Here is a 12,570-nt window from a genome sequence, read left to right on the forward strand (position 1 = left end):
AAAGATTTGATCATCAGATGACTATAGTCCTCCCCAAAGCTCGTTATGAGTGGATGCACTTTCGTTTGCAAGACTTTAAAACGGTTAGTGAGTACAGTTCTGAATTGTTCAGAATACGTTCAAAGTTGACTTTGTGTGGAGAAAAAATTACCGATGAAGATATGCTGAAAAAAACTTTCTCCACCTTTCATGCCTCGAATGTACTCCTATAGCAGCAATATCGTGAGCGTGGCTTCAAAAAGTACTCAGAACTTATATCTTGCCTACTAGTTGCTGAACAAAATAATGAATTGTTGATGAAAAATCATGGATTACATCTAAATAGTTCTGTACCATTGCGTGAAGCAAATGGTACTACATTGTCTGAAACAAATACAATATCAAGACAAGGACATGGACACGGACACGGACGTATACGTGGAATAAATCATGGAATAAATAATCAACAAAGTTATCAACAACAAGACAATAAATTCAAAAGGCACAAAGCAAACGAGAGTGACAAATCTAAAAAGGAGCATGAAGAAAGTTGCTTCAGATGTGGAATGAAAGGGCATTGGGCACGTACGTGTCGTACCTCAAAATATCTTGTGGATCAATACCAGAGATCAATCAAGGGAAAAAAAATTGGAGACTAATTTTGCTGATTATGATGGTCCAATTGATGTGACTCATTTGGATGTCTCCGATTTCTTTACTGATCCAAATGAAAATATTGACCATTTGATTGTGGGTGGTGTGATAGAAGATATAGATTAATTTACTAGTATTTCTTTCATTTTAAAAATTCAGTTTGAAATATGTTTTTACTTTTCCGCAAAATAAATAAATAAATAAAACTCTATTATGCAGTGTTTATTTCATGATATTAAGTAATGTTTACTTTTTTAAATCTAAATTCAAGTTTTTTTTTTAAATTTTGTTTATTTTGTTATATTTATAGATTCATGATGGATAGTCAAAACAGCTGCTTAATTGATAGTGCAACTACACATATTATTTTCAAGACAAAAAATACTTTTTGGACTTAATATTAGTTGAAAATAATGTTAACACGATATCGGGTGCGTGGAATATCGTTGAAGGCTTCGGAAGAGCTTGTATTATTTTACCAAATAATACAAAATTATATATCGACGATACACTTTATTCTAGCAAATCCAGAAGAAATTTGCCTAGTTTTAAAGATATTCGCAGTAATGAATATCACATTGAGACGATGAAAGAAAATAATGTTGAATATCTTTGCATCACTTCTTTTGTATCTGGCAAGAAGCAGATAAAAGAAAAATTTTATGCACTCCCCTCTAGCATGTATTTTATATTTATAAAAATGGTCGAATCAAATAATGTTACGAACGAGAAGTTCGTTGATTCAAAAAGTTTTATACTTTGGCAGGATCGACTTGGACATCCAGGAGCCATAATGATGCGTCGAATAATGAACAACTCACATGGACATACTTTAAAGGACCAGAAGATTCTTTTATCTAATGATTATCCATGTGTAGCTTATTCGCAAGGCAAGTTAGTCATTAGACCTTCAACTACAAAGGTCAATATTGAATCTCTAACTTTCTTGAAAATAATACATGGAGATATATGTGGGCCAATACACCCACCATGTGGACCATTTCGTTACGTTATGGTATTAATTGATTTTTCTACAAGATGGTCACATGTTTGCCTACTTTCAACTAGGAATGTAGTATTTGCTAGACTACTTGCTCAAATCATAAAATTGCGAGCATAATTCCCCGATTACTCAATCAAGACTATTCGTCTTGACAATGCTGGTGAATTTAGATAAGCATTTGATGATTATTGTATGTTAATTGAGATTGAAATTGAACATTCAATTACACATGTTCATACACAAAATAGTTTAGCGGAATCATTTATTAAACGTCTACAACTTATTGCTAAACTATTACTTATAAAAACAAAACTCCCAATTTTTGTTTAGGGTCATGTCATATTACATGCTGCATCATTGGTTTGTATAAGGCCAACTGTCTATCATCAATATTCACATTTGCAACTTGCATTTGGTCATGAACTTGATATTTCTCACATACGGGTTTTTGGTTGTGCTGTCCAAGTTCCTATTTCACCCCCACAACGTACTAAAATGGGTCCCCAACGAAAATTTGGAATTTATGTGGGTTTTGATTCACCATTTATTATTAGATATCTTAAACCTTTAACGGGTGACTTATTTACTGCACGTTTTGCAGATTGTCATTTTGATGAAATGACGTTTCCCAACTTTGGGAGGAGAAAAACTACATCCTGAAAAACAAGATAGAATTTCTTGGAATGAGACAACTCTATCTCACTTTGATCCCCGCAGCAATCAATGTGAACAAGAGGTTGAAAAAATCATTCATTTGCAAAGAGTTGCAATTCAACTACCTGATATATTTGTTGACACGAGAAAAGTGATGAAATCATATATTCCAGCAAAAATTAATGTCCCTGCAGGACAATTTGCTGTGGCAAATGAATCTCAAATACGCCAGAAGCGTTGTCGACCAGTTGGTTCAAAAAACTCTGTACCTCGAAAAAGAAGCGTACAGGAGAAAAACCAACCAAAAATTTCAGAAAAAATCACATTAGAAAAGATTGATCAATCAAATATTGAATGTACGGTTCCTGAAAAATCAGAGGTGTCCGAAAATAATGAGATCTCAATAAATTATATGATATCTCATAAATTATGGGAACGAAATAATATTGTTATAGACAATATTTTCGTCTTTAACATGGCTCTTGATATTATGCAAAATGAGGATCCTGAACCACAGTCTGTTAATGACTGTCGAAATAGAAATGATTGGCCAAAATGAAAAGAAGCCATACAGGCAGAATTGAATTCTTTGGAGAAACGAAAAGTTTTTGGACTAGTAGTTCGAACACCTGAAAATGTAATCCCTATTGGATATAAATGGGTTTTTGTACGAAAGAGAAATGAGAATAATGAAATTACAAGATATAAAGTCCGACTAGTGGCTCAAGGTTTCTCCCAAAGACCGGGAATTGGTTATGAGGAAACATATTCTCCCGTAATTGATACCATCACTTTTAAGTTCTTAATTAGTTTGACCGTGTCACAAAGGCTCGATATGCGCCTTATGGATATAGTAACTGCCTACCTATATGGTTCACTTGACAGTGACATATATATGAAAGTCCCTGAAGGATTTAAGGTGCCAGGATACATGTCCGAGAACTATGTTCTCAATTAAATTACAAAAATCATTATATGAATTGAAACAATCCGAACGCATGTGGTACAATCACCTTACCGAATATTTGTTGAAAGAGGGTTATAAAAATGATGATATCTGCCCATGTGTTTTCATAAAGAAAACAAATATTGGATTTGCAATTGTGGTAGTTTATGTTGATGATTTAAATTTAATTGGAACTCCTGGATAGCTCAACAAAACTGCAGATTATTTGAGAAATGAATTTGAGATAAAAGATTTGGGGAAAATCAAATTTTGTCTTGGATTACAAATTGAACATTTTCCAGAGGGATTATTTGTTCATCAATCTATTTATACAGAAAAAGTCTTGAAACGCTTTTATATGGATAATGCACATCCATTGCCATCACCTATGGTTGTTCGATCACTTGATGTGAAAAAAGATCCATTTCGTCCACTTGAAGATGGAGAAAAGATTCTTGGTTCTGAAGTACCATACCTTAGTGCAATTGGAGTATTAACTTATCTTGCAAATTGTACTCGACCTGACATAACTTTTTCTGTAAATCTCCTTGCAAGATATAGCTCTTTACCAACTCAAAAGCATTTGAATGGTGTTAAACATATTTTTCGTTACCTATAAGGTACTATTGATATGTGACTGTTTTATTCTCAAAAGTCAGGATCCGTTTTAGTAGGATATGCAGATGCAGGTTATCTCTCCGATCCACATAAAGCTTAATCACAAACAGGATATGTGTTTACACGTGGAGGAACAGCTATATCATGAAGATCTGTGAAGCAATCCTTGACAGCAATATTCTCAAATCATTTTGAGATTATTGCAATCCATGAAGCAGGGCGACAATGTGTATGGTTGAGGAATATGACCCATCATATCCAATCATCATGTGGATTGACTTCAACAAAAGATAGTCCAACAATTTTGTTTGAAGATAATGCAGCTTGTATCGCACAACTCAAGGGAGGCTATATCAAAGGCGACAGGATGAAACATATTTCTCCAAAATTCTTTCATACACATGAATTTCAGAAGAATGGTGACATTGATATTCAATAAATTCGCTCAAGTGACAATGTGGCTGATCTATTCACAAAAGCGCTGCCAACATCTACATTCAAGAAATTAGTTCATGAGATTGGAATGCGTCGACTCAAAGATTTTCAGCGATCAACATCAGGGGGAGTAGCCGTACTCTCTTTTTTTTCGCTTAGGTTTTGTCCCATTGGATTTTCCTAGCAAGGTTTTAATGAGGCAGCATTTAATTTTAATACTCCAAAATAACTGTATTCTTTTTCCTTCGTTTGATTTTTTTTCCCATTAGATATTTATCAAACAAGGTTTTAACGAGACAGATATTTTGTAATATGTCATTCAAGGGGGAGTATTGTAAATGAAAAGTCCATTAAAGTTTATTGGTGAATGACATTTGTACCTCTATAGCCCTAGAAATTATTACCATTGTATCCTTGATTCTTACCTATAAATATAGGGCTTTGATTTTCAATAACACAAACAAAAAGTTTATTGAGTTTTTTCTATTCTCTTTTCCTCTCATTTTATAACATTATCCAAATTATATAGCCCTTTAACGGGCGCTGTTCTAGAACACACGTATGATGTAGTTATGAGTTTATGACACGTTTGCATAGTGCATGTATAAATCGAGGTTATATATATTCGCACTACATTTTTAAATAACTAGATTATATAGCCCCCGTTTGTTTTTCATTATTTGCCCATTAAAATGAAAAATATAACAGTTATTCATCACATTAAGCCACTATATTTGACTTTCTATTTTTTATGTGGGCCTGTAACGACTATATTTTTCATTCTCATTTTTACATTAATGTGTATCAAACGCGACCGTATTTTCTATTTTAGCTGCATGAAAGGTTCATAAACTTTACATATTATCGTATGTATGTTCAAATTTTACTCATTGCATTCTTATTCTCAAATTAACTTAAATTCTCTTTGTTATGATTCTCTCAAAAAAATTTCTTAAAATAGAGTAAAAAAAACTCATTCGTCCATTGTATTTTTGAATAAATAAAACAAGTAATATTGTGAAAATACAATTAATTATTTGACCCCAATTTTACATTACGTTAACAACATATTTTTGGACAAAATTCATGATTAAGGACAATTTTTTTATTTATTAATAAAATGTTAAAAATAAGAATGTGATGACCAAAAAAATTAAGGATATAAATGTGATAACATTAATTGAAATGTATTTATAAAAAAAAAAAAAAAAATGTAGCACGAATAGGGGTAACAATCGGGCTCGCTAGCTCGAGCTACCCATGGCTCCGTTTGAAAAAAGCCCAAGTTGACCTGACTCGAGAGCTGTCTTAAACGGCAGCAAAGAGAAAAATAAATCTAGAAAATCGGCACAGCTTAGCCCCTTAAGGCCCCAATTCGAACTCTTGAGTCTAACTTAATTTTTTGGCCGAACTTTTGCTCAGTTCGAACCAAAAAAAAAAAAAAAAAAAAAAAAAACACACCTTAAAAAAGCTTGAACCGACTCGACTCGACTCATTGATACCCCTAGATATAAATATAACCACCTATAAACCAAACCAAAATTTAAACCATAAAAAAAGGTTAAATCCATCAATGACCACCTAATTTTATTCTTGGTGTCACCATGGTCATTCAATTTGATTTTGTTTCACCATGGCTAGCCCAACTTTATACTTAGTGTCACTATGACCACCTAATTTAACTTTACTTCACAATGGTTACCTAATTTTTTTTAATGTTTCACCATGACCACCCAATTTTATATATCGTTTCATCATGATTATCCAACTTCTTTTCACAAATTTTCAAGGGATAAAATGATAACTTTGTATTATATATATAAAATAAATTTTTAAAAACCAAATTAAAATAAAAAATTATTTTAAAAATGAAATAAAAACTTATTTAAAGAAAACATTAGTTAAAAAAAATTTACTTAAAAAATTACTTAGAAAAATAAAATAAAGCTTATTTTAAAAAAAATTAAATGAAATAAAAACTTATTTAAAAAAATTTATTTAGGAAAATAATATGAAAGAAAAAGTTATTTTTTTAAAAAAAAATGTTTCTTAACAAAATAAAATAAAAAAAATTTATTTTAAAAAAAGTCACTTAGAAAAATAAAATAAAATGAAAACTTATTTCAAAATAAATGTTTTTAAAATAAAAAACATTTATTATATATATATATATATATATATATATATATATATATATAATTCATAGTTACCGTTTTAGATTTTTTAAAATTAGTGAAAATGGTGAAAAAAATTGGACGGCCAAAGGAAAAGGTTATATGAAATTAGAGGACCACGGTGAAACATTATATGTAATTGATTAACAATGGTGAAATAAAATCATATTTGAAAGTCATAATGACACGAAGTATAAAATTGGATGATCATAGTAAGCTAAAATCAAATTAAATGACCATGATGATATTAAATATAAAGTTTGATAGCCATTGGTAAATTTATCCCTAAAAAAAGAAAAGAAGAACAAAAAAAAAAAAAAAAACGTTTCAAACAATTATTATTACTATTATTTTTGTTAAAAGAAAACTACATTTTGTTTTTTATCTTTTTCCCCAAAATTACAGAGATACATGAGGGGAGAGGAAAAAGAGATCTAAACAAAAATAGAAAAATAAGAAAGAAACAGACACAACTATTCATAATCTCTTTACTTACTTCTGACGCTGCAATTCATCGTACCCTCGATTTCTCCGAATCTATAAGCTCAAATCTGGTATGTAACGATCATGTAATAAATCTTTGGTTTATTAGTAATCTGGGAACGATCCCATTCTTTTGTGGGATCTCTTAAAAATGATTAAAGATTGAATTTTTTAGGACTTTTCGTTGCGGGCCTTTGTTAATTTTGGTTATATCAATCTGAGGATTGGTTTTGTTAGTGAATTATTTCAATTTTTCATTTTTGGTTAATTTTTTTTATATTTTTTTTCTGGGCTTTTGTTTATTTTGATGATTAATTTTTGGATTTTAATGCAGCAAACTTTGGATGATTGCATTGTAATCGGAAGTTAGTGAGTATTTTTGATTTATCTGATTGTTTGATTTTGTGTATGTTCTTGATTTGGATTGTTGTTAAATTAATTAATATTGATTGAGCTCGCTTAGAAATGAAATAGCAATGGTATAATTGTTTTTATTGCTCTTCTTTTTTGGCGTGTTTAAGGATGAAAATGGAGTTAAAATCTTGTTCGGGATAGCGTCCGATCATGCAATATATAAGATTTCTTGAAGTGTTGGAATACTTCTATTTTGCAGATGAAAATGGCGTCAATGGAGGTGAAGGATTGTAGTTATAGTTCCAATCAAACGTCAGTTATGACAGTGGAAGAAAAAGGAAGTAGGAACAAGAGAAAATTTCGAGCAGATCCGCCTTTAGCCGATCCTAATAAGATCTTCCCTTCACCTCGAAATGAATGCACAAGTTTTGAATTCGCTGCTGAAAAGTTGGAGATTCCCTCAAGTCACGGGCATGCAAACAGTTGTGACATGTGTTGCATGAACTGTGATAAATCTGATGCTTTGAAACTCGATCTAAGATTGTCATGTGCGGTGGAAACATTGGAGATGGGGCCAAGACAACCTCAAGAGGAGACAGAAGCATCATCAAATGAGCACAATGGTGCTGATTGGAGTAATCTTACAGAATCCCAGCTAGAGGAACTTGTTTTGAATGATTTGGATGCAATTTTGAAGAGTGCTATTAAGAAAATAATTGCTAGCGGTTACAGTGAAGAAATTGCTACAAAGGCTGTTTTGAGATCTGGGCTTTGCTATGGGTGCAAGGACACTGCATCAAATATTGTTGATAATACTTTAGCATTTCTTAGAAGTGATCAAGTTGTTGATCCCTCGAGGGAGCATTGTTTTGAGGATTTGCAGCAAATGGAGAAGTATATATTGGCCGAGTTGGTTTGTCTTCTAAAAGAGGTTAGACCTTTTTTCAGCACTGGGGATGCAATGTGGTGCTTGTTGATATGTGATATGAATGTGCCACGTGCTTGTGCCATGGATAGTGGCGCTTTGGGTAGTTTTCTCCATGAATCGACTGCGAATGAAAATTCCTCCGACTCTGTGAAACCTCAGTTGAGAACGGAACCCAAAATTTCTGAACCTAATACCCCAATTACCCATACACCAAACCCTTCAGTTGCTTACACTCACAATTCTCCATCTGAACCACCTAATACAGTTTCAAGTCATGGTGGACATATATTTCAATCTGAGGCACCAGCTACAGCAGATGTTACAAACTTGAAACTAGAAACTTCTTTCGTTCCTAATGGGCTAGACCCAATCAAAGTGTGTCAAAACCCTGTATCTAATACTAACGATAAACTCTTTAGTGTTGCAGGAATATCCCGCCCCTCAATTGCTGAGAAGTTTGTGGGTAGTAGAAAAGTTTCTGGAATAACCAAGAGGGAATACATATTACGTCAGAAATCCATGCACTTGGAGAAACATTACCGTACACAGGGTTCTAAAGGGGCACCTAGAGCTAGAAAACCAAGCAGTTTTGGTAGTTTTGTCTTGGACGAGAAACGTAAGGCTGTAGCAGATTTCACAGGTGTGAATGTTAAGAATCCCTCATTCAAGGCTAGTGAGACAGTTTGCTTTGATGCGCCTCAAAACAGTGTCAATTATAATCTTTCAACAAGCACTGAATTCACTTCAATGCCAACATTTAGCTTGGAAGGTGCTAATGGCAGTTTTTCATTGGCTAAATCAAGTCTCTTATCCTCATTGCCTGTTACTGATACCGAGCTTTCTCTCTCCTTGCCTGCCAATGCTGATTCCAATTCAATTCCGGTTAGCTATGATGTCGAGACTGTCAGTTGTAGTTATGCTGGTGTGTCAAATGATAAGTCTCTTGGGCAGTGGGTTCCACTGTACAAGAAGGATATAATGATTATGAAGCTGGTTCAAAGAGTGCGGGAATCACAAAATCAGCTCCACGAGTGGACAGAGTGGGCAAATCAGAAGGTCATGCAGGCTGCCGGCAGATTGAGCCAGGATAAAGCTGAGCTCAAGACGCTTAGGCAAGAGAGAGAAGAATTCGAGCGTCTCAAGAAAGAGAAGCAAACATTGGAGGAAAACACTATGAAAAAGCTTTCAGAGATGGAGAATGCCATGGTGAAGGCTAGTGGACAGGTAGAGCGAGCTAATTTTGCTGTTCGTAGGCTCCACGTTGAGAATTCTGCATTAAGGCAGGAAATGGAAGCTGCGAAATTGCACGCTGCAGAGTCCGCCGCAAGGTGCCAGGAAGTATCAAAGAGGGAGAAGTCGACGCTCATGAAGTTTCAGTTACGGGAGAAGCAAAAGACTCTCCTTCAGGAGGAACTTGGGGATGAAAAACGCAAGTTGATACAGCTTCAAAAGGAACTAAAGCAGGCTAAAGACGTGCAAGATCAAGTAGAGGTAAATTCTCCATTCACTTATCTAATTAGCCTCTAGTAGATTTTGATAAAAGTTTTTGAAATGTGTGGTTGAAAAATTGTGGGATCTATGAAAGATATGGTTAATATTGATTGTTTGATTTTGACTTGTATTAAAATCTGATTTAAATCAGTAACAAACTGGTACTTAAAATATTAAATTTGGATTAATCGTGAGGTATATTCACCAGTCACTTATCTATGCAAAATATTAAATTTGGATTAATCATGAAATTTCATCCAATTAAAATTTTCAAACTTAGGCCATATATATCAATAAGTAATTTCTTAAGAATCAGCTTTTAACATGTCTCCCTAGATAATGTACTGATGATATGTTAACGAGTTAGGAATATATGCCATTACTTGCGGGATTTTCTGCTGACTATGGCATGACATAGAAAAGTTATGACATCACAGGCTCGATGGAAACAGGAAGAGAAGGCAAAAGAAGAATTACTTGCACAAGCCGGTTCATTTAGAAAAGAAAGAGAACAAATTCAAGATTCAGCTAAATCCACAGAGAATATGATCAAATCGAAAGCAGCAAATAATCTGCAGAAGTATAAAGATGATATTGAGAGGCTCCAAAAAGAAATTTCCCAGATTAGATTGAAGAATAACTCATCGAAAATAGCTGCTCATAGATGTGGTATGGATTTGAGTTATGCTGGTAAACTTGCTGACTGGAGAAATTCTTCAGTCCCAAAGGATTCTTCAATACCTTACATTCTCGAGGATATCACCGCGAATGGAGGTGTGAAGCGTGAACGAGAATGTGTGATGTGCCTGTCCGAGGAGATCTCTGTCATTTTCCTCCCGTGTGCCCATCAAGTGGTATGTACAATGTGCAACGAGCTGCATGAGAAGGGGGGAATGAAGGACTGCCCTTCTTGTAGGTGCCAAATCCAACGGCGCATTTGTGTACGTTATGCCCTCTCTTGAGTAATTCTGAAATGACACGAGCTTTTGAATAATGTTTTATGGAACAAAAAATTGAATAATGCATTTTACAGAAGGTTTGTGTTGGTGTGAGGTTGTAAATGACAGTTTCCTTTTCCAGGGAAAAAAACAGTGTTCTTGTTATATATTTGTCAGTGTGACTCATCAAATGAAGCTATAAGTTAATTTGGGTTCACAATTTTTGCTGAATTTTTGTGTTCTCTGTTTGCATGAATCATTTTAAGTGAAAATTGCATGGTCCGAGTATGTATTGTAGGATTCCTTCTTCGTGCTGGAAAAAAATTCACAGTCGAATCCAAATTATCACCTAAATTGTTATCATCTTACTATTATCTTCATTTTCATCATAATCATACACCTTACAAACCTCTCTCCACCACCACTACCTCCTCCTCCTCCTCAACCACCATCCGCCACCGATTTGTTGTTAGTATTTATATTTGAATTCAAAGAGTCTGACTATTTTCCTCTCTTAAAAGACCTGAAATTTGTGGTCTTATGTTGCAACATCCCATTTTCTTGTGGACCGTTAATTTTTTCTTGTAATATATACTTCTGATATCAATCCAATTGCCATTTTTTCGACGGTCAAATGCTGCTGGAGATAGCCAGAATTTTTCCATTGAACAATCTTGAGTGCTGCAAAATTTTGTTCTTGTCAATTTGGAGGATGATATGTGACGGGATGTGCCTTAGTGAAATTTGAAAATAAATTAAAGTTGAGCTGCTCAATTGAGATAAAGTAAAATTGTTGTGACCCAATTATGATATTGCTGAAGTTCGGTGACTGCAGATGAAATCTTCCTATTAGCTCTTGAATCCCATAAATTTGATCATTTTATTTCACTTTGGTATTGCTAATGGAGAATATTACTAGGCCACTCTATGCACGTTCTTTTTTAATGATATTATCGCGTAAATTCAATTGTATACTTCAATTACTCAGAAAATTCAATTGTCCAAGATTTTCGACAGACGAAATTTACATTCAGTATTTCTTGAATCCCATAAATTCGATCACTTTATTTCATTGTGGTAGTGGTAATGGAGAATATTACTAGGCCACTCAATGCACATTCATTCCGATTGATATCATCGCAGCAAATTCAATTGTACACTTCAATTACTTAGAAAACTAAATTGTCTAAGAATTTCGACATATTGATAAAATATGCTTAGAGACACGACTTGAACTCACAACAACGAAATTCCATGATAGTTAGTGGTGGCAATGGATTGAGCTAGCATCTACCCACGAGTTCGGCTCTCGTGAGCTCATGAGCTGAGCCGAGCCAAGCCCATGAGGTCAATATTTTTTTTTTTGACTTTTTTGTTCACATTTTTTATGAGCTCACGGCTCATGGGCTCGTAGGCCGTTCGCGAGCTCAATGAGCCGAGCCTCGAACAAATCCCTTGTTCGGCTCGGGCTCATCATGAAAGGAGCTCTAGCCATCCATGGGCCGAGCTTTGACGAGCCAAACCGATGAACTGCTCGACCCTTTTGGCACCTCTAAAGATAGTCAAAATCATTATTTTATTTAGGGTTTTTTATTATAAAAAAGTCAACAATAATAAAGGGGAGTAGGGATGGCAACTGTTCGGTTTGGGGTCAATTCGATCAAAATCATCATTGAACCACCAATTTTTTGACCATACCATAATCGCACCATAACCATATAAGTTGGTTCAATTTGGTTACGGTTGTTAATAAGCATGAAAATAAATTATTTTTTATTTTCACTCCTATATTTTTGCAAAATGTGACAAAGGACAATTATATTCTCAACAAATGACGCTCAAAAATAGTAAAACTAAGAAAATAAGTAAGAAACTCATTAAGTTCTAGAAATATTCACATGTAACATATAACA

General features: G+C 34.0%; 1 protein-coding gene across 3 annotated transcripts; it reads left to right on the forward strand.

Moving 5' to 3' along the window:
* Positions 1-6,867: 6,867 nt before the first annotated feature.
* Positions 6,868-10,877, forward strand: LOC111380766 (putative E3 ubiquitin-protein ligase RF298). Of its 3 annotated transcripts, none has more exons than XM_023004403.1 (4): positions 6,870-7,017; positions 7,281-7,315; positions 7,560-9,719; positions 10,157-10,877. In XM_023004403.1, exons 3-4 carry the CDS (start codon positions 7,560-7,562, stop codon positions 10,679-10,681), a joined length of 2,685 nt encoding a protein of 894 aa, XP_022860171.1. In that variant the 5' UTR covers positions 6,870-7,017; positions 7,281-7,315; the 3' UTR covers positions 10,682-10,877. The 3 variants fall into 3 exon arrangements, with proteins under 3 accessions (XP_022860172.1, XP_022860171.1, XP_022860173.1); XM_023004405.1 differs by having other exon boundaries at positions 7,281-7,311; XM_023004404.1 differs by lacking the exon at positions 7,281-7,315 and having other exon boundaries at positions 6,868-7,017.
* The last annotated feature ends 1,693 nt before the right edge of the window (positions 10,878-12,570 follow it).

Source organism: Olea europaea, unplaced genomic scaffold (genome assembly GCF_002742605.1).
Source record: "Olea europaea var. sylvestris unplaced genomic scaffold, O_europaea_v1 scaffold2207, whole genome shotgun sequence".
In the NCBI taxonomy this organism is placed as follows: domain Eukaryota; kingdom Viridiplantae; phylum Streptophyta; class Magnoliopsida; order Lamiales; family Oleaceae; genus Olea; species Olea europaea.